This window comes from Peromyscus californicus, unplaced genomic scaffold (assembly GCF_007827085.1).
Source record: "Peromyscus californicus insignis strain IS unplaced genomic scaffold, ASM782708v3 Scaffold_19__1_contigs__length_69161282, whole genome shotgun sequence".
NCBI classification, from domain to species: domain Eukaryota; kingdom Metazoa; phylum Chordata; class Mammalia; order Rodentia; family Cricetidae; genus Peromyscus; species Peromyscus californicus.
Window position 1 is genome coordinate 51,300,804 of NW_026294491.1, and position 23,981 is coordinate 51,324,784.

The 23,981-nt window shown below is 35.8% G+C and overlaps 1 protein-coding gene across 42 annotated transcripts in view; it reads left to right on the plus strand.

Annotated features, from left to right (window-relative positions):
* The window catches only part of Rims1 (regulating synaptic membrane exocytosis 1), a 494,312-nt gene that overhangs the window by 199,771 nt on the left and 270,560 nt on the right, over positions 1-23,981 (plus strand). For 40 of the 42 annotated variants that reach the window (XM_052745291.1, XM_052745292.1, XM_052745293.1 and 37 more), the window contains 2 exons: positions 11,899-12,112; positions 14,348-14,359. In XM_052745291.1, coding sequence (XP_052601251.1) covers positions 11,899-12,112; positions 14,348-14,359 — 226 coding nt within the window. The remainder of the gene's footprint in view (positions 1-11,898; positions 12,113-14,347; positions 14,360-23,981) is intronic. The other 2 variants (XM_052745295.1, XM_052745300.1) reach the window with 1 other exon arrangement.

Below are 23,981 nucleotides of genomic sequence, written 5' to 3' on the forward strand. Positions count from 1 at the left end.
CTCCCTCTTCCTCCCTTGTTCTTACCTGGTCTTACCTTCCTGCTCCCACCTCAGCATCCACTCTACCCATTCCCTTTGCTTCCACGCCCTTTACTGCTGGCTTCCTTGTCTGCTTCAAGTCTTTGCTCAAGTTTTCCCAATGGAGTGATGCCTTTCCTAACTACTCACTCCATTCGTATTTTATAAAGTATTCCTGTAGAAACAATAAAGTTGCTTAGCATTCAGAGGGCTCAGCTGAGAGCAAGCTATCATATTTACTCTGCATAGGTAGAATAATTTCCCTATGCTACTTCACTTAATCCTAAAAGGGTAAAAAAAAGTCAATAAAACTTTGCAAGATGAAGGATAAGTAGATTTCTCCTTAGAGTAGATTCCTGGGTCACTCTACTGAATAGCTTTCAATTCAGTTCAGATTTAAATATTTACTGGTTGACTGTTCTATGGGGCTTTATGCAGGAAGATGGGGTGGGACCCATGTTTTAAGGTTAATTTGACAGTGAGCAATGATCAAGAACTAAAGAAAATGAGCAGGAGTTCTGTCAGATGGGGCATTGCTTATAAGTAAAATATGGCAGTGTTTTCTCTTTGACTAACTGCTGCAAAATTAATTACTTTGTTGATTTCAAGTCTGATCATGTTTCTTGTAATTGGATCATTACAGTGACAGAAAATGGAACGTTTTCTGTCCAGACTTGTTGATGTAATCTACTGAATTAAAAGCAGTTTGTATTCAAAATAACTTGATATCACTTAAAGTTTCTATATAAGTGCAATAGTATGAAAAGCAAAAATGGAATATTCCTAGCTTTGTGTGATTAATGAAAGCTGGCTATGACACATTGTTGGTATCTAAATATAACGTAACATGGCAACATTTAAAAATAGACTAATTATTCCTGGGTATGGCTGGAAGGCTAGGAGAGATTGTGTGGAGTTGATTAAAGAGCAGTGCGTGTTCTAGGTCACATGAGACAGGTGTAAATTATGTATACATATGAGTAAATTAAAAGCTGTAACATTCTTTGGAAATTTGGCTTCCACACTTGTAGTAACATTTGAAATACTTGGTTTATCATTTCCTTTCACAGGTATATAATAACTCAAGTTATTTACAACACCTGTTACATCATTTAGATGATAGCTGGTCTTATATGCATATTAACAGTATGTCTTAATTAAAGGATGAAAACAGATGTCATCATTAGCAAATATAATGGGAAGGAAATTACATCTTGTCACTTGTCTTGAAATGTACTCCAGAATGCCTGAGAAGATACTGTACCTAATGATGGCTGACTAATTCAGTACACTGTGCAGGGGAAATCCAGGGAGTTTGTATTTCTCTGCTTTAATGATGAAAAAGAGGAAGCCTTTTTAAGAATAAATTTCTTATTCCTCTGATATTTAATTTAGGCTTTAAACGTAGGATATTTGAAGAAGCTACTTTTGAAATTCTGACTCAATTTAGATAATTATTTCATAGTTCTTTGTCTTACTTATGTATTTCAATCTATTAACATGTTACTAGAATGGGACAAGCTATAGGTTCTGATTTTATGTTCATTATTCTTCATGCATTTCATAGCAGTTGATATTTGAGTGAGGACTTAGTATTTATTCAATGCTCCCTAACTTCATTGTATGTATTGGCTATTTTACTTCTCATGGTAACCCCAAAAGTTGACAGGGATATAATGATCATTTGACACATGAATTAGTGATGTCTTAAAGCCTGATGCACTCACTTCTGTGGAGTGAGACACGGGTAACACATTTCTTTCTTATGCCCAGAATAAGATGGTTCTGACTTCATCATTCACCTTTAGAGAAAACTGGGTGAGGTAGAACCTCTGCATAGACCAGTCTGCAATGATATGGGTGACTGAGTGAGAGCCTGCAGCTGGAAGCTGCAAATATGAACTTCACCAGGAGAAGAAGGGGTCTTGGAATTCAGGGTCATCAGACATCCTGCAAGTAAAAACATCACAGTTTATATTTTATCCTGTATGTATGTCTCTGTTGCTCCTCAGAAACGAAGTGACTTAAAGAGCTTCACAGGACCACTGCTGTTTTAAATGAATTTATTCTGGTCTATTAATGAAAAAAAAGGTAGTTATTACTTTGTCAACTATCACTGGAAGCTCCTTGCAGCCACCTTGTTGTAGCTAATCATGTATCATGAAAAAGAAGAAAAAATGAACAAACTTCCTTAACTCCCTAAGAGGAAGAATGAGCTCACCGTGTGTAAATGCATTCAGAGTAAGGGCGACAAGAGTTCGACATAGTAGTAATTTTCAAATTTAGTTACTCCATCCAGAATTTTTAGAAGACAAGATCTATTCTGTGTGTGGCTCTGAGAAGTTATAGGCATTTCTTCCTCTTCCTCCTCCTCCCCTCCTTATTTATATATTTCAATCTTATTTATATATTTCAATCAATTAACATGTTGCTAGAACGAGACAGACTATTGTCTCTGATTTTACATTCATTATTTTCATGCATCTCATAGCAACTGGTTGGTATTTGACTGAGGACTTTGTAATTATTCAATGCTCCTGTAACTTCATTGTGTGTATTAGCTTTTTCTGTTGTGTAATAGCAATAACCATAAAAAATGCCAAGAAATTTTTCCGAAAGCATTTTTGTTTTCTCCCATTCGCTGCATCTCCCAGGCTTTCAACAGGACAACTTAATCTGGTGGGTTTGTCTTTCAGACTGACGTTCACCTGATGAAATGCCCTTTCTGGCCTTTACTGTTGGTCTATTGATCAATTATCTAAGTCACTCACACTGATGCCCATATGCCAAGAAACTCTGCCAGTCATAGATGCTTCCCAAAGTTCTCAGCTAAGTGTATTCAGAAACTTAAAAGCAAAGTGCTTTCATCCCTCATGTATTATCCATGTCTAGGCATAATAATAGCCCATGTGTACTGAGCTTTCCCATGTTCTGGACATCGTGCTAAGCACTTAACATTGATTATCTCAGCTAACTTCCTAGTGATTCTTCCTAGTTGCTATTATTATCAAAAGCCCATACATGGAGAAATTGAAAATAAAACTAAGAAAAAGATAAAGCATATTTGTTCCCAAGAAGGCCAGCCTTACCCTTAAGTTCAAAAAGTTAGACACAGTCTTTTCCAAAAGTGTCCAGTTGTGTAATGGGTTCATTCATTTTCTTTCTTACTGCAACACAGCAGGCTTAGTAGTAAAAGTCGTCAAGAATTCAGCAAAGGCAAGGTTGTGCTCAGCCCTGCAGGAGATGCAGGCCTGAACTGATTGCTTAACACATGCCTTGACCATGTCTGTGACACCACCATTGACAAAAGTGCCAGTACATGGAACTTATCTGTTATGTGTCCTTTTTTTGTTTGTTTGCTTTTCGAGACAGGGTTTCTCTGTGTAGTTTTAGTGCCTGTCCTGGATCTTGCTCTGTAGCCCAGGCTGGCCTCGAACTCACAGAGATCTGCCTGGCTCTGCCTCCGGAGTGCTGGGATTAAAGGCGTGTGCCATAGCCTCCTGGCCTGTTATGTGTCCTCTAATACATTTATCATACAGATGATACCAACAGTACTTTTACTATTATTATTTTAAGCGTGCGTGCGTGCGTGTGTGTGTGTGTGTGTGTTTTACTTGCATGTATGTAAGTGCACCACATTCTTGCCTGGTCCCCTAAATTGCTAGAACGGGGAGTACAGATAGTTTTGAGCTGCCATGTGGGTGCTGGGTCCTCCATAAGAACAGTGACCACTCTTAACCCCTGAGCCGTCTCTCCAGCCCCTTATTATGATTATTTTATTAAAATTTAACATCATAATTTTTAAAACCTCATTTCTTACCAGTTACTTGTGTAATGGTTTCTCCTTTTTTACATATGTTTTTCTCTTGAGTTGTACTGAAAGTGAGAAAATCTCTTTTTATCAAAATTTTAAACAGTTCCCCTTCTCACAGTAGGTTTTCAGTGTTTAAGCTCTGTTATGCCTACCAGGGACATGCCATCATGCAGAAGCGGTGTTTCTAAGACCTATCCCAGAAACCTGCTAAGGCCCACTGCATTCTGGAGCACGGGGACAAATCATAGGCAAAGAGAAGGGAGCAAACATTTAAAGGCATGTGAGTGAGGCTCCATGTCCTGAGATATCTCCATTTAGTGCTTACTCAGGAGTGGCCTCCTATGGTAAATTGAAAACAGAATGGAAAATAAATGCTTGGCTGAGGTAACAGACTGTAAAGCACTAATAGCTAATCACCAGTTGGGCTCTGGCTTGCCCTATGTCATCTCTCAGTGCTTTCAGAGCACTGTGGGACACTGATTGGCTGAACTACATCTTAACAGTGCTAAGTGAAGAACGAAGAGATAAAATAAAAATACATTGACAGGAGAAAAATAAACAACAGGCCTCGTAATATACCAAATGTATGTGCATGCATGCATATTCATGGATCTAGATATATGTGTGATGGGTGTGTGTCTGCACATAGATACAGGCTTGTATCAAGTGTACATAGAAGGAAAATCCTATTTACAAGAGCAGAAATTGCAAGATTTTATAAATACCTCTTGTTCTTTTACAGTCACCTCTGAATACACATTTTTCTAATAAGTTACACCCCTGCTGATTTTTACTAATTTTCTCTAACACATTAGATGTTTTTAAGAAAATTGATTTAAATAACTGAACACCAAATGTGAAAATGAAAGCTGGTAGTGCCATCTGCTGGACACTTACATTAAGCAAAAATGTAATCATTTTAGACTACAGATAAGCCATGGTTTTAGATATAGGATGAAAAATATTTTTTTAACTATAGTAACTTTAAAATAATTAACAAGTCTTGGATGTAATTCATTATCGGACATGCACAAAGCCTTTTTGGACCTCCAGAACCAGAACAGAAATGCCAGTGTAAATATTAATAATATCATCTGTGAATTTTTGAATTATTAAATGTTTTAAATAGTACATTTAAATCCATGCATGTGGAGCTGTCAGCTATTACATATAGCTCACACACAAATAACACATATGTCATAACATTTAAAATTTTAAATTTATTTTCATAAAGGCAATGTTCAATGTTAATGGTTAAAATGTAGTTCAATTATGTTAATGAAATGAAATCCTGTTAACATATGTATCATAGGTACTACATTTCCCAAGTAGACTGTAAACTCCTTGAAGAAAACAAACAAAAAAAGAAATTATGGATTTACTTTCAATGAAAAGTATAATGTTCGCATTTTAAATAGCATGAGTCCAAACTATCAGACAAGTAAGACACTGTATCTTAATCATTGTCATGTCTCACCTGCTGGGCATCTGCTATGGTTTTGGGGAGCTCTTAATTAGTATGATAATCTTAGAAGATTTCTCTTGTCTTTAATCTCTATATCTTTAACTTCATGGGCTCTTGATGGTGTCCATTTACCCATATGGTAAAAGGATCACACAATAATTTCTATCTGTGTGTCTTTTTTTTCTGCAATTGAAGAAGGAAACATAGGCCATACCTATTATTTTCAGGACTCACAGTCATTCACCATTCTGCACACATCCCACACATGGTCTGCTGCATGCAGATTTCCCTAAGCTCCATTCCTCCCTTTATCTTGGGGCAAGCTGTCAGTTTCCTTCTATATCCACCACCTGGACTTGGGAAAGGAGCACTCACCCATCCCTCCTCCCATACAACCCATTTCTGTGTGCCTAGACTTTGTAAAGCCAAGACATGAAAAAGATGAAGTAGTCTTCTAGCTTCTGGTTTCTTTGGGGATGGAAAAGTGAGCAACACAACAGAGAAATAAGTTTCTGAGGACCTGTGCTAATTCCAGAGATTTCTCTGAATTGCATTCATATCAGTGTTCACTATTTTACTATGATGTCTTATAGTACACACTTTTTATTTCCTTTAAAGTATAAATCATTAATCACTGAGCTGATCTCTTTATCACTGGAATCACGGAGTTTCTTGAATTGAGTGCACTTATGGAAATAGCTCAATGATATTATAGAGTGACAAAAATGATTCCCATGCAGAAAAATCTAAATTTCAGTATTATTGTTTTTTACAATTCTTCATTTCCTGAATATATAATTGAAATCTATGATTTTGCCAACCTTGCTAATCAATAGCAATATGTCAATCCAAAATTAAAGGGTAGAAATAAATTTCACAAATTTTACAGTTGCTGGCTCATTTACAGTAATACTATATAATGAAATATGCATTTTCACTTATTTATGGTAGAACACTGTCACATATTAAAAATGGATTTAAGTATTAAAGCATCAGATGCAAAAAACGTATGTGCTATTGATGGTTTCACTACCAATATTTTGGTTCCAGATATCGATTTCATTTTAAAGATAGTGTCTTGAAACAATGGGATGTGAGAACAATCTTAGAGGAGTTTGTATTGAGGAAGGTTGTTAAGGTTGTTTTAAGAGACCAATTTGTGAGAGTATCACAGGTTATGGAGCAGTTTTGAGGGCATGGGCAAAATGAATCATTTCCTTCTCTTGTATCTATCTATCCTCTCTCCTTTCCTTTCTTCTTTCTTGGTTTCCTTGATAATAAAAGTCAGTGAGCTCGATGGGGACCTAAGTTGCTGTTTCAGTACTGAATAAGGGATTTACTTGAAACTAAAGGAAGAAATGTCAGAAGAAAGCAATTTGAAGGTGTAAGAGATTTTCAGCCAGAGAAATGTCCTGATCTTTCCCCTCTCATTCTATTCCCTTCTCGGATGTTTACCACACTTCTATGAACATGGCCCTATTCTGAAACCATTGCTCTAACACATATGAGATAAATAAAAATGGATACGGACAGCCTAGGGCCAGTGAACAGAAGGCCTTAATAAAATGCAAGTATTGCTGTCTGAATGGTCTTCTGAGCTTTTGTGGGAGGGACTTGGGAAAGAGCTATCCTGATCCTTTATATATCCACTCTGGGAAAAGAAACTGCATCCTGGTGGTTGTCTTCCTTGGAACTACTCTCACTTCTCCAGTGGAGAAAGTAAGACTTTAGAGGCCTTGACCTCATAGATCAATGGAAAAAAATCTCCTCTCTCTAGCAAAACAGTTGTTATGTCTCCACTAATGCAAGAGCATATAATATTTGCCTACTTGTCATGACCTAAGAGACCACACAGTATAAGAAGCAAAAGTATTTACCATGGTGGACCCTAGGATCTTAAACCATCAAGATTAGAGTTGTAGTTTTGCCAAGAAAACAGTATCTTGAAGTCAGTTTGGTAAAAAGGGAGTTTGAGGGCAAATGCTATGGAGGAATGAGATTGTAATGAAAGTATCCTGAAGAATCAGCAATTATAGTGTAATGAAGTATTACTGAGAATCTGAAGTTTCTTGGAATGGGATTATCACCATTGATTTTGCTTTTTCCATCATCAGAGTTTGTTCATATATTTCAGTTGAACTTCACCAAAGTTTACATTGCTTGGTAAATTCACACTTCCATGATTCCAGAAATGCTTTAAGTTGGAAGTTGAATACACATTTATTGTCACCTTTTATGTGAGCTCAGGAGAGAGGAGTTCTTAAGAAGGTGAATTTAGAATGATACGTTAACATAGAAAGTGAAAGGAAAGTCAAAGACAGATGTTAGTTTTCCTGTCGGTAAAGCAGAAATGGTGCTGTCTATTTCACATTATTGTAGAATTAAATGTATGTATCCCTTCCGAAAACTAATTAAATGGATGATCGGTTCCTTTGCACGTGTCAATATTTTTAAATGCATTCACCTCTGCAATTCTATTGAGCTCATTTTCTATTTAGTGATATTTGATGAGTTAGAAAGGATCTTTTCCTTTTTAATATGAAATGTTTCACACACAATCACAACACACACATACACACACACACACACACACACACACACACACACACACACACACACATATATATATATATATATATATATATATATATATATATATATATATATATGTGGAGAAAGAAAGAGAACAAATATCGTGAACTAATTTCCCCTCAGCTTTAAACAAAATATCTCGAATACCCTTGAGGTACAGAACGTTCTACATACTTTGAGCTTCATATATGAATTCAAACAATGTGAGAGGGAAAATAGAGGGAGACTCGATATCAGTCCTATACAGCTGGTTTAATGAGCTTGATGGAGAAATTTACACATGTATCTGTGTGATATCACCCATGTGCACACATATCATATGCGTATATGTTTATGTATAGTTGTCCATTAGGTTAAACCGTATATTTGTCTTAAAACATCCTCTATCATGATGTGTTTTAATCTACTTGTCAATTACAAGAAAAGGTGTAAAATTTTGAAGATGAGTTTCTCTGTTCCTTGTATTTTATTAAGTTCAAAATTGTTATGTAAAACATTAAATTCATGCTTTTAAATAATAGGTTATTTTTATTGTCGTAAGGAATGTGTGTGTGTGTGTGTGTGTGTGTGTGTGTGTGTGTGTGTGTGTGTGTGTGTTTGGTTGTTTTATTGAGATGAGGTCTTGCCTTATAACGGAGGCTGGCCTTAAACTCAATCTTTATGCTTCATCCTTCAGCATATAGTGAGCACAGCTGTGAATGAACCCCTCTGCCTTGTTGTAGAATATTTTAAGGTGTGTTACTTTTGTTTATGTTGCATTTGCTTAACTCTGTAAAGTTGTGTTACTTTGCCCATCTAAGACACATGATGGTCTAATAAAGAGCTGAATGGTCAATAGTGAGGCAGGAGAAAGGATAGGCAGGGCTGGCAGCCAGAGAGAGTAAATAGAAGGAGAAATCTGTGAGTGGGAGAAGAAGGAGCAAGAACAAGGAGGGGAGGACATCCGGAGCCAGCTACCCAGCTACACAACCAGCAACAGAGTAAGAAAGAAAGGTATACAGAAATAGAGAAAGGTAAAAGTCCAGAGGCAAAAGACAGAAGGGATAATTTAAGTTAAGAAAGGCTGACAAAAAACAAGCCAAGGTAAGGCCGAGCATTTATAATTAAGAATAAGGCTCTGTGTGTGATTTATTTGGGAGCTGGGTGGCGGCCCCCCAAAGGAGCAAAAACAAACACAGCACTGCCTGGCTTAGTAATGGTTTTTGAGTTAAATATTATACTGTATTTTATTTAGTCAGGTTTTTTTTTTTTTGCTTTTTTACTCTTTCCATGAAATATCTTTTTTCCCCTGTTATTTCAAACATTCTGTCCATCTTTGTGTTTAATGGAAATAACCCACCTCATTAGAAATCACAAGTCATGTTATGTTTGAGTCTATCTTGAGTCTGTCTTTTCTAAGCCTCATTTAACTAGAATTTTAACAATCTGACTTGAACATTTTTGTCTAATACTCATGCCACACTACATTCCACTTATCATTCCTAATGAGTTCATTATCTCTGTCACCTCCTACTAGAGTTACTAACCATTCTTTCTCTATAGTTCTGTGTTTTCATTTTTTTAAGTTAAATCTTTTGTCTTTTTTTCTAATTTCATAGTTTTCCACCACTGAGTTGGATATCATACATTTTATTTCAAGTGTTTCTGTTGTCTGCCTAACTAAAGCATTTGCTTTCACTGTATAACAATTAAAACTGAAGTTGTTGGTCACCAAGCCTCAGTGCCTGTACCTAGATAGATCTCTGCATTTGAGTTATGCTACCTTGTCAAATATTGTTTCTATTTCATTTTCTTTTTTCACACTTTATATCCTGTTCCAGCATACATTTTAAGTCACGTTAAAAGATTTTCGCCAGTACTTACGATTTTATGCAAGTAGGTGAGGTTTGGTTTGTTTTTTTTTTTTTTTTGCAGACATTTTGTCTTCAGTATAAACTCACTTATAAATTACATGTGTTTCTCCTCAGAATGGACTATAAAATTGTAGCTATATTTAATTATGTATACATACATATATAAGATGCATATTGGCTATTATCAAAAAGGTATATGTCTTCATTATTTGCTGAACTGTACTTCTCTTATATTTACTCTTTGGTTGGAGACAGGTGTCATATACAGAAATAGTAATGATGCACTATTAAGAAATATGATGTGACTTATGAGTGAACCCATGGAACTCCACATGTTGCAGTAGGAAAAGGGTTTTATCTAAATGGCCAGAGCCTCCTGTGTTACATATTGTACAAAATTTTCCTTTGAGGGCTTGATGTATGTTTCAGTTTTAGAGTGTGTATTTAGTATGCACAAGGCCCTGGGTTGAAACTCAAGAACCATATATGCATATACTAAAAACAAAGTAAAAAGCTAAAATCCAGAGATTAGAGGCCCTTTGGATTGGTCCTAACAAAATGTAGAATTCCTGTGTTTAAATTTTAAAATGCCAAGATGATTTGGTTTGGAAACCATTATATCTTACCATAAAACAAATCCTAAATGAAGAATTGACAGACTAGACCATTAGCCAACTATAGCTTGCTGTCTGTCTTTTTATAAATAAAACATTTATTAGACTGTATCTGCACTCATTTGTTTACATTCTATCTATGGCTACTTTCCTGTCAGAACAGTGTGGGTGGGTAGTTACAACAAATGCTATATGGCTCATAAAACGAAAATATTTACTATCTGACCTTTTACTGAAAAGTTTACCGACACCCATACTAAATCATAATCTATGTTATACAATAAATTTATAAGAAAACTCTTCTTTAGCCTGACTTCTGAAATACTTTTGATTCCTTAGTTGATTTCACTTAGTGGCCCTAACAGTAAAGATCTGACTTAGGGGCTAGATAAGTGTTTATTCTTATTTCCTCTTATGCTTAGAGTTTATTTCTGTTTATTTGATTAGGGTTATTTCTTTTCTTCCATCTCTGACAGTCATCTCATTTAATAGAAAGTATAAGACTCCCAGGGCTACTTTGCATACATCTTTTGAAATGATGGGCTTCCCTGGTTGTTTCCTACTAACTTGAACTTAAATGGATATGGTAAAGTATAAAATAGTTGATGTATCAAACAATTCATCAATGAATCAACTAGGTATTTGTGCATTCATTAAATAAAATGTCATGTACCTTATTCTTTTATAAAATGAAATTATCTGACTTTTCAATAGGGAATGGTGTCAATGTAGTATTCAACTATGTTATGTGGGAGTTTATACACATTTGCTTTAAGTATGGATTAAATAGAAAAAGTATCAGTTGGCAAAGAAGAAAGTTATGATTCCAGTTCTGATCAAGAGCTGTTAGTGGTTAAAGAGAAACACATAGCATAACCAAATTCCAGTACAGAAGCAATACTGAACATGGCCCTGACTCACCACCTTCTATGTTTGGGGAGTGCAGCTCTCACAGTTACCTTATGTGGAGTGTAGCATGAACTGCCAGAGTTAACAATGTCATCTGTGCATTCTGTGTTTGAGGGGGCACTCATGTCCTGCCCATTAGCTCTAACACACAGATGACTTTGATCAGCCATTTCCCAGGATTGTCTCCTGGTGAGATGGCCCAAGACTGTTGACTTAGCTTAGTGCAACACTCCTTGTTCTCATTTAAAGTGTGGAGAAATCCTTAATGTGGGAGACTCACTGTAGTTTGGAGAGTTTTGTTCCAATAGATCTGCTTATAGCAATTTAAGATTGAAGGACTTGAACTGATGTATTGAGGGATTTGAATCTTACTGTAAATATTCTTAATGGGGAAGGACTTGCCTTAGCAGTCATGGTTGATGCAAAACAGACTTGTAAAAGTAGGCGCTCTTGATCAAGACCAAGAAAGATCAGAGTATGTAGACTGATTATGTTTTCAGCTTGGTGGGAAAAGTAGATTTGCATGTGCTGCTTTTCCTCAAACACCTCAATTTTATTTTTCTTTAGGAAAAATGGTTGACTTTTCTGTCTTCCTTCATTTACTTAGTTTATTCTCTTGTCTCTTTTGCCCAGGAGATTGCATCAACAGTTTGAAAGCTATAAGGAGCAAGTGAGAAAAATCGGAGAGGAAGCAAGGCGTTACCAGGGCGAGCACAAAGACGATGCCCCGACATGTGGAATCTGTCATAAGACAAAGTTCGCTGATGGATGTGGCCATCTTTGCTCGTATTGTCGCACCAAGTTCTGTGCACGCTGTGGAGGCCGTGTGTCTCTGCGATCGAACAATGTGAGTGTCCTGTGAACACACCCGGTGCCCAAGAGCCGAACAGAGGCACTGCATTTGCAAGCATGTAAACCCTTGCATAGTCTGAGACTAAAGCATGCATGTGATATGCACGGGAATATGTCCTTTTGTGTTTTGTATTTTTATAAGATCCAAAAAACAATGGAACAGTGATGAACATAACAATAAATAAGATACTTGGCCTATGTGGAGCTTTATCTATGATTCCCATTTCAAGCCAAAAGAATGTCCATTCAAAGCATTTATTTTTCGAATTAAATGTAAACTTCGTATCACTAAGGATTATAGAATCATTGAAAATAACTGTAATATGTTAAGCAATAGTTAACTCCCGTGATAGTAATTTCAGATTTACTATCAAGCCAAAGGATCAGTGCCACGTTCATCTCATGAGAAGTATTTAGGGATTTAAGGAACATATAATAAGCCATTTTCAAATGCTAGGGTTATGAGATGTATTTCCACCTGCAGAAATTTTCTAATTTTGCTGAAATGAGAGCATGGTATTTTGCTCTACCATAGTTAGCACAAATATTTTGTGCTAAAGATTCTGAATAAAAAAAATAAATTCTGGTGTAGCAGAACCCAACATTACAATTTGTGAAATTCAAGACCCATATTATTAATTATTTACTCTAAAATACATTCCAGTGTTATAGTCTTCTCACATTACCTGTGTTAGGACAGTAGAATTATTTGTGGAGAAATCCAAATGAATATTTTGGTTGAGATCTGTAGTATATTATTGAACAATTGTGATGATCACTGCCTTAAAAATTTCCTAGTATTCAGTCCAAGTATTTATCATGTTGTTTAACCATGTGCATGATATGATATAAATATATTTTAAACCATTAAAACTTGAACCACTCTTGAAACTCTTCTCATTTGGAAAAATCAGTTGAGGCTGAAAACAAACTTCTCAGCTGACCATGTATTAATTAGTTGGTTGTCTTAATTGTAGTAGGATATTCTAGACTCTCTTCCAGGGAATTAAGACAGTGAGTATAAGAAGTACATGTTATAGTTTAATGTAAGACCAGTGCCATCTCTAAACAAGTGTTTCCTTAGCTATAAAACAAGGAGTAGTATTATCTTTCATACTTGTTATGAGAGTGAAATAAAAAGAATTTAAACCAATGTCACATGAGAGAGTTCATAAGATGTGTTTGTTAATCCCCCCTCCAATTTTTAGTGTTTGTAAGTACGTCCTTTGGGATGGATTTTTGCAGGTAGGTCCTGGAGGTGATTACAATACGTAACAGTCTGAAAGTTGCTTGCAATTGCAGTTGGTGTATGCCAGCCGAGGGTTAGTGTTGGCTGAGTACCTGCAGCTGCTGAAGCTGTTAACTTCCCGATACAGGGTTGAGGCAAGCCAACCCTCACACTGTTAACTGCTGGTATATTGAAGTTGTTAGGGTCAAAGTCAGGTTGTAGAGAGAAAACTGAGCTAGGAAGTTCTTTTTATTCTTTGAAGCAGATACTAATGCCTGTTTTCGTTCATTTCTCTTATACTAAAATTACCCCCACTTGAAAAAATATTTCAAGAAATAAAATTAAAGAAGGTCCAGCTTAAAATTATGTCTTATGTGTAAGAACGAAAGTGTATAAACCTGTTTTCTCTTATGATAAAATATTGAAATACATACAAATAAATGCCATTTTTACTGCTATGTAATAAGTCATGCCTAAAATACTTATATTTCTCCTATTTTAATTCATGACAGTTTTCATTGTTAGATATTTTTCTAAATTTGGTCTCCAACCATTTTTGGTGTAATTTAATAGAATTTTAGTGTCATTCTATGTGTTTAATAAAGTATTTTCAATAATAGGAGGAAGCATGTGGCAAGTTGACATTTCTTTCTGAAGATTTCCTTTGATTTTTGCCTTTAAGATACTGTTTTCTCTCTGAAGCATCTTGCTATTGATTGATACCAACTTTGGGATCTTTCTGCCTCAGCCTCCTGAGTGCTAGGATTACAGATATGTTTCAGGATGCCTGATACCAAAGAAAACTTTAAATGTAGAACTAGTCTAAAGTCTAAAACTCAGGAAAGTGGGCCCAGTTCTTGCATCCAGCATGTGCTTTATGTGTTTTAACACTTTGAAGAAATGTATTCGTTGTGTTGACATTGCTGTATTAATGTGTGGCTCATTCTTATTTCTCTCTTTTTCTTCTCTCCCTGCTCTGCTTCGTTGGATGTTTTCCCAAAGGAGGACAAAGTGGTTAGAATCCATGCTTTCTTTTCTATGATTTGATATACTGTATTTCTGTGAACTCGATTAAGTGACAGTTGCTTATAATTCTGTTAATCACAACATTTGACAATGCAACTTTATAATTGGAAGAGCTCATCCCTAGTTGTCATGAGAATGAAACTGAGATGAACATCTGAGAACCCAACGGAATTTTACATTTGTCTATAGAGTTTGGAGAGACTGAATTCATAGAAATAGTGAGATTTTGATATAATTACCAGCCCGTTGTCCTTAGCTTTAGCATTCTGGTGATTATTCTGTTTCAGGAACACTAAACTCTAATGGACTTTCACTTCTGAATACCTCTTAAGTGTGAAGGCTGGTGATTTGAAACTTCACTGCAGAAGGAGACAAGGTATACAGACTGGGTAGAGACAAGAGATAAGATTCTAACCAAATATCAGTCAAATCCAAATGATGTTACTTTTCTATGGAACACATGACATTAGAGTTGTCATGCTGAGCCACATTTTGCCCTCTTTCTCACTCTTGTGCATAACAATTGCTTTTTGAGAGATCATTTTTAACTCTTATTAACTGCAGAAACCACAAAGGCTCTTAGTATTTGGGAAGTGGGGTTCAAGTGGCATCTTCCATCAACATCTCTTCTCTGTACTCTGTATACCTTCCTCTGATGTACATTATTACTTCCTCAGGACTCATTAATTCCCCCAGGTGACGATGAGGCAATGAATATTTTGTGTTAAACATATCATTTCAACTGCCTCTGTTAATATCTTTCAAATTTCAATGAAAATATTGCAGTACATGATGACCAAGCTTGACATTAAACTGAATATTAATCTGTGTTTTCAAACTTCATGCACCTTTCTGGAGATCAGTTTTCTACGCAAAAGAATCAAGGTTGAAAATTTATACAGCTTCATAGATTTTCACTAAATGTTGTCTCTGTTATTGGTGTGTGAGATCACTGCCTTAATGAATGATGCATCTCATTAAACAAAACAAATGAATAATAATACACATAGGATTTAATAAATAGTATCACTTTGGACAAGTCGACATTTGGAATGTGGACTTTAGCTAAGTCAAAGAATAAAAGGGTAAATTTATAATGGTAATGTTGTTCAGACTTGATGTAAGACCAGCAGCTACTCCAGCAGTCCTGGGCAGGAGCATGATCTGTTTGCCTGTCTTGCCACAATGGACGGTAGGTTGTTTGGACTTGATGTGCTTATTATGATTGTTGCCTGCATAATGATAATCCAGGCAGACTTTGTGTTTGCAATGGAAATACTGTAAAATACAATCATTTTACACTTTTTTCCTCACTTCAATTGGAAAGTGTGCATCATTTAATGTGTTTAAACTACTCGGGCAACATTTCTCCAAACACTTTTTAGCCCATGAGGCACTTCAGTGAATCGATGCTCCCGTCTAAGGAAATTAACACCAGATTTTGTTCTCAGGCATGCTAAAGAGAATAATAGAATAACTGAGTATTTTTAAAAGACTTAATTTTGTAACTCTGTGTGTGTGTGTGTGTGTGTGTGTGTGTGTGTGTGTACATATGCATGTATGCACATATATACAAGGGAACCAAAAGAAGCTAGAAGAGAGCATCAGATTCCATTTGGAGCTGGAGTTATATACAGCTGTGAGCTTCTTGATGTGGATGCTGGGGACTGAGCTCTAGTCTGTGTAAGAGCAGAAAGCATTCTTAACTACTGGACTATCTCTCATGTCACAGGTAAACTGAGTATTGAACTGAGTGTTTGGATTCCAGCCCTTTCCTAATTCTCTAGAGCATGTTTATTTTGGCAGAGAGAGAGAGAGACAGAGACAGAGACACAGAGAGAGACAGAGACACAGAGTCAGAGAGAATAGGTAAAAGAATGAATAAAACTTACCCTAAACCAGTCTTCATCAGAATGATAATGCTGAATTCTACTTGATCTAATAAATTGGCTAAAATGTGATTTAAAGATTAGAGAAAACCTAAGACTATATAGTGTGTATACATGCATATTTCTTAATTAAGTCTAGCTAAATGTTAATTATCATTTTATCCTAGAACTATTTGAACTATTGCTTTAAAACACTGTCCTTAGCCTAAGTCATACCTCATAGTAACTTGGAAAATTGTGAATTGCTTAAAACAAAGAGCCACAATATGGAATGACTTTGATGTGGGCATTTTTAATAGCTTATAATAGAAGATGATTTTGTACATGTGCATATTTTCATTGGCAAAACTTATATCATGCTTTTTTACTTTTGTTGAAAACCCTTTTCTGAGCCTATAGTATAGGGATATTGTAAACGTTTTCCATAGCCTGTTTAAATTAATTTTATTTTTATTTTACTCCATTTGGTGACAGGGTGGAATTCGGATCAGTCCCTTGGTACTCACACTTTCTGCTGGTGAATCAGTGGAATGAATATTCTAAATTCAATTCCCTTGTGATTTCCTATAAATTTCCATCAGTATTCTGCTAGTGAGAAATGTTGGATTATGAATACAGTAAATAAAATGGACTTGTTCATTTCTAGTTTATCCAATTTTTCAAAAAGATGCATCAGGCTTTATGTTAAGAATATTCTATAAAAAAATTGGCACTACTTTGAAAACAGAACCCTATTATCCTTTTTTTGGTATTTTCTCAAAATGTAAAAACAGTAGATTCACATCTTCTAAAATTTATATGCAATATCATTTTGCATATTATGCTCATTATAATTAACACTATATATAATTATAATATATATTGCATTTTAATAAATGAGATGCTGAGCTTAGGAGTCACAATTTTTAACAACTCCTTCCTATTCAGTTTTCATTGGTATTTATAAAAATTATGTTAAAGAGTATGTTGATGAAACAAGTGTGTTTTTGTTTTTTTGAAACCCTTCTATTAGTAAGGTTTACCGCGAAATGGGACAGTATCAACTTAACATGCAGCTAGCCTTATCATAAGGCCTTACTTAAAGGATGGCTAATTCTTAAGAGCATAGAAAATGCCCTCACACAGACATACACACAGAACACTCTTCTTTAATTACAAAATAAAAAACTTGGGAGTTTTTCCCTTGCTAGAATTAAATGCAAGCAAGCCAGAAAATTGCAACTATTTTAAACAAGTGATTTGCATGATTGCATTAAATATTTATTATTATTGTGAAAATTGCTCTCAGAGTTGTCCATATTTAGTCCATTGGTGACAAGGAAGAGGCTTGTAATATAAAGCCTTAACTTATTTGAAGGACATGATTTTCAAGAATTTGCTTGAGATCCATTTTTTTCCCCTCGAAGCTTTGAATTTTCTGACGTTTCTCTTAGAAATTCATCCCATAAAAATACTCTATATTTAAGTTATGTAGAAAAGTACATATATACAAAAGACAAATCAATAAAAATCTTAGGTTGTATCAAAGGAGAACTTACATTATACAAGTCAGTTGGTTAGATTTCTCAGGTTTAGTCTGGCTTCATGGAACTTACCCCAAAGGGCAAACAATACGTAAGTTGCAAATGTTATTATGTAAGAGGTTTCAGAATTTGTGTGTTCCTGTGTCTATGTCTGCACATGCATGTGTACACATGTGTGTTTGTATGTGCATGTGGAGGCCGTAGGTCAAAATTGGGTGTCTTTTTCAGTTGCCCCTTCACTTTATTTTATTTTGTGACAGGGTCTCACTGTGTAGCGCTGGTTGCTGGAACTCTAGACCAGGCTGACCAAGAACTCACAGAGACCTGCTTGCCTCCCACTCCCAAATGCTAATGCTGTGATTAGAGGTGTGTGCCAAAATGCCTGCCTCCAATTTGCTTTTTGAGGCAGAGTCTCTCATTAGACCTGATTCTGCTAGACTGGATCTCCTGAAGGATCCACCTGTATGTCTATCAGTGAAAGGATTAGAGCCGAGAGCCACCACACTTGGCTGTTTAGGTCCCAGTGTTTATGTGGTAAACATTTTACTGAATGAAGTGTCCAGCTCCAGGTGTCTAGTTCTTGTACACATATGATTGAGACTTTGACTCACTAGGGGCTGCAGATATGGCTTAGAAGTTAAGAGTACTGGCTGTTCTTCCAGAGAAAGTGTGTTTGATTCCATCACCTGAGCCTAATGGCTCACAGCTAGCTGTAACTACAGTTGTAAGGGACATGTCGCCCTCTTCTGGCCTCTGCAGGCACCAGGCATATTCATGCGAGCAAAACACTTGTACACATAAAATAAAAATGTAAATAGTAACGAATTTAATACTGTTTTTACGAGTTTTTAATAGTTCACACTCAACATCACTATTTTGGAAATGTTTGATGATATTCAAAAGCATGAGAGGGTTTATAGGCTTGCTTAGTTTTGATCTTTTTCTCTACCTCAGTTTATCTTTTAATAGTTACAAAAAGGTGTTTCAGAAAATCATAAAAATCCATATTAAAACTAACAAACCTCTACTAGGCTGTAGAAAATGAGAATTTTCTAGTATAAAGAAAGGAATGTGTTAACAATTTTCACAGAGCTAAAAAACTAAGCTGGAAGAAGTACTGAATTTTGTCTTAAAATGTTGTCAAATCTCTGTTTATGTACCAAGTTGTAGGATTTCTGGGTCATAAGATAACACCATATTTAACTTCTTGAGAAGTTCCCACACTGTTTCCCAAAGAAGAAAGTTGTCAATTCCTCTAGTTTTGGTCAATATTTGGCATCATGTCACTACTGTTCTGTTCTCTCTCTTGCTCTTCTTCCCTCCCTCTTTCCTTCTGCACCGCCCGTGTGTGTGTGTGTGTGTGTGTGTGTGTGTGTGTGTGTGTGTGTGTGTGTGTGTTGGGATCCCTGCAGGTGGAGGGCAGAGGTCAGCCTCAGAGATACTTCATGAGATGAACACCTTGTGTTTCATAGAGTCTCTCACTGGGACCTGGACCTTGCCCATTAGTCTAGGCTGGTTGGCCAGACACCCCAAGGGGATCAGTTCGGTTGAGCATCCAGAGGACAACATGGCTGATGATCTTATAGGGGTTTTCAGTTCAAGTGTCTTCATGCTTCCGTGATAGGCACTATATAGTGACTGCTGACATATTTATTATTGAATTAATGATATCCTGTATGGAATGGAATTATATCTCATTCTTGTTTTGGTAAAACTATTTAACCAGAGTTACATTAGTTTGATACCTTCAGCAGTTCAATTTATAGAGCGTTATAGTTTTCTGCTAATATGTGTCTGACTTAAAAATTCTTTGAATGCATTCTTTTCCAAAGGCTGACATATTTACTGCGTTGGGGATCAGCTTCTTAGTGGTGTCACACACCTGTTTTTATCCTGACGCTTAGGGGCTGAAGCAGGAGGACTGTGGGTGAAGCGACAGTTTGGGCTCTGTATTGAGTTGGTTGCTGTCTTGAGCTGCAAGACAGAGCCTGTCTTCCCCTCCCCACCAAAATCACTTTGTTCAGAAAGGTTTCTGTTGAATTTGTTACATCATCATTCTATAAGAGCTGTTCAAATAGACTTTTCATAGCTCTGTGCTAATTCAGCTATCCTTGTATTCACTTTTGTTTATTTATTTTCTTATATTGAGTCATATACATAATTACTTTTCCTTTAAAATTATCTGTCTTTTCACTAAACATAATTTTGTTGTTTATGCATACCAATGTGCTTTCTGATCAGTGTAGTATAAAAGTTATTCATTATTAAAAAGAATCAATTGCATTCTATCACTAAGCTTAACCAAGCAGCCCAGAAATTAATTATGATAATTAGGAATATAACCTTTTCCCTGGGTAACGTGCACTCATTCATTTATTTATTCTAGGACTTGCAAAAGATTTCTTAGTATGAATTGTTAAGTTCTGCATTTAATATAAAATACATAAATTCTTTAATCTACTAATGTAGTCTTTGACAGCTTAAAGGTGCACATGTATCTGACATGTGTGTTTGATTGACAATAAGTATAACACTACATTTATATATTATAATTTTGTGAACATTTTTCTAAGAAATAAATTCTTTTTTCTCTCTGATAGTGTGTAGGATGATGGAACTGCACATTCAATCAACATTTCTGAGTATTCAAATCATTCAGTGCCAAATGCATCTTTCAACCATTTGCATACAAGCCATAAGTCTGTTAGATCATGACCACTCCTGATATCCTGATATTATTATGATAGCAGTTTTAAAGATATTCTTAAGACATACCAAAACTGTATTTGAAAAATATATTCTAAATTTATTGAAGTTTGAAAATAGTTTAACTTTGAAAGATGTGTTCAGACTCTCATTACTATTAACTTGGAAGTTAGCTGTTTGGAACTTAATTCCTTGGTTTCATATATCCCATTACTATAGAATTTAGTAAACAACAGTATAAATTAACAATTTATTTCATTGTGTAGTTCATGTATCTGATACTTTCTGTATATAGAAATCCTTCAGTAGCAGATAGTACTGTAAATCTTTCACTTGTGTTGCTTTGTAATGGTAGAAAAATAATTTTGTGTGTTTAATCAAGAGGTTCTGTGTTGTAAAATAATTGATCTTCATAAAAGTCAATCAAATGCTTCCATTGACAATAAAGTGCCATTGCAGCAGATTACATGGGTAGAAGTAGAAAACTGTGTCTTCTTTGAAGAAAAATGCTTTGTGAGTCTTTAGTTAATATTATAATTTAACATGTATGTGTCTTTTAAACTTCATAAAAGCTGACCAACCATGTCAGTCATTGATCCGTGTGTACACTTCAAAAAACCAAGACAAGCAAATACATCTATGACAGTTACAAGGAAAAAGCACACAGCATGTGTCTGAAACAAAGGAGATATCTTCAAGTGAGTGCATAAAAGTAGTCAACTCAAGTGTTACTGGGACATATGACTGCGAAGATATTTTAGTTTACTCAGACTAAGACTTTTTACTTTTAAATATGATTATGTCCTATTATTACCTTATTAATTTGTTTGTAATTATTGTTAATTCCCTGGCAGTCTTCTGAAGTCCATACATGTGATTTCTTCTTGATATTTACAGTTCCTATAGATCCAGGAATTACCGTTGCCCATCTAGAGAACATTTTGAGCGATGCTTAAAGGAATTTATCCATCATCAGTTGCTTAGATTAAGCTGCCAGCTAACAGCTACCAACATCTCTGAATACATATTGTTTTTATACTTTAATACCTTCTTTAGTTTTACTAGCATTAAGATCTTTGTTAACTTTTCCAGCTGATGAAGGTCTGCTTATAATACAACCTCAGTGTCCTTCCCCATGTGGGATGCTCTCAGAGTGTCTCACAGAGTTAGCTCTCTGCATCTTCTCTATTTATTCCATTTAACACATTCTGCTTCTGTTGGGAAATCTTTGCAGGTTTGTATTCTGTGATGAACACATCATTTGTCACACCATATATAGCTAAATTGCATTTCATGGGCAACGATAATTAAATCGGAATTAAATTATTTTCATGTGTGTGATAAATGTTAATATTACTAATACCTATTAGACTACACTTTTTGACAGCATGTCTACTACCATCTTTTTTAGGTAGCATATAAACATTGTCACCTGAAGTGGCATTTCATTTGTATTACATGCCAGGTTATGATTTCTCTGATTTTTTAAGAACTCTGTCTATCCACATTCTTCTGGATGTGTAGGAACCAAAGCACTACTCTCCCTTTATTATTGGTTAGCAAGCAAATACTTCTCATTTCCTGTCTTTTTTCCTCTTCGTTTTGTTTTCCATTTTTTGTTTGTTTACAGTGTTTGATAGCATGAAAGTTGGAATATTAAGATGGAGTATTAAATATGATACAGAAAAGGTACCAGGATGCCTAAAATAAGAAATTTATAATCAATGGACCTGGATTTCTATCTTTAAAAAACTCTCCTTTTTAAAACAAATCATTATTGAGGCATTTTTAATTTTTTAATTTGTTCATCTTCATGATGACAGAAAGAGCTGAGCAAAGCCATAACCCATGGTTTATCATTGCTGAATAATGATTTGCATTCTGTCTTCAGCTGAGGTGATTACCTCCTCGGTCATTGCTGGTCTTGGCACTCTTAGGGGTTAGGGGTTAGGATTAGGGTTAGGGGTTAAGGATTAGGATTAGGGTTTAGGGTTACATATTATGATTAGGAGTTAGCGTTAGAATTAGAGTTTAGGCTTAGGAGTTTGGATTAGTGGTTAGGGTTAGGATTAGCATTTGGAGTTAGAAGTTAAGCTTAGGGTTTAGGCTTAGGGGTTAGGATTAGGGTTAGGGGCTAATGTTAGGGGTTAGGGGCCAGTGTTAGAAGTTAAAGTTTAGGATTTGGGTTTAGGTTTGGGGTTAGGGTTAGGGGTTAGGATTAGGGTTAGTTGTTGTGGGTTAGTCTTAAGGGTTATGGGCCAGTGTTAGAAGTTAGGGGTTAGAATTAGGGTTTAGGTTTGGGGTTATGGTTAGGGGTTAGGATTAGTGTTAGTGGTTAAGATTAACGTTAGATTTTAGAGTTAGAGTTTAGGATTAGTCTTTAGAGTTAAGCTTTGGGTCAGTATTAGTACACCAACTGAGTTTCCTATGTTTGCCTATCATTCCCATGTTTTCTTTTTCTTTCTTATCTGCACCCTTTTTCTCAAAATTTTAACACTGGTTCTTGCATGATTATCTTTCTCAGGGAGTTCTCTCATCTGAAACCAACTTTTCTTACACCAGATTATTCTATTTTCATGAACAAAAGGCACCCAAAATACCCACAGATTTTATTTTTTTCTGGAAGTTTATCCAATATCCTTGTGATCATGCAGTAAGTATTTTTATTTCTTGGGATACCATTTGTTCCTCAAACTGGAAAAATCCAACTTTTCAAAAATAACGTTTTTATTCCTGTTTCATCTTTGAAATTTGAAACTACTTTTTTTAAATTCCAGTTTTAGAAAAGAGGGAAGTCATTTTTTTGTGTGTGTGTGAGTTCAACTTGTGAACTTCCTGAAGGGTGGAAAATAGTCCCACACGGAGGAGCCACACAGCAGGGGCTCTAGAACAGGTCTCATGGATCTCTTGCTCTAGCACGTCTGTCCTCTTCCCTTCCTATGTGGTTGTATTTTATTCACTCCCACTGCTGCATTAATCATGCTTACTTCTTGCCACTCTGGTGGCCCCTACCACCCTAATATCTCTAGCGCAGTTGCCAAAAGAGAACATTAGAAGGTCTTATTCAGGGCATCAAATGCATTATCAGATACTCAGTAAGCACCTGTGGTGACTTAGTTGACAAGGACCTGGGTTTTATCTTCAGCACCCTCATTAAAAGTAATGATAAGTAAGTAAGTAAGTAAATAAACGAACAAATAAGGACACATGGGAAGGACACTTCCATAATAACAGCACTGGGGATTGTCAGGCTCGCCAGTCTAGCTGAATCAGTGAGCTGCAGATTCAAGAAGAAACCTTGTCTTAAAATCTGATCTGGAGAGAGATTGAAGAAGACACCTGGTCCTGGCCTCTGGCCTCCACACACATGTGGATCAACAAGTAAATGCACCTACCTTCAGAAATATGCACACAGACAAACACATTCACCCATACACAAACACCATGTCACACACACATACACAAACTCTGCTTCTTACCATAAAATCCGGC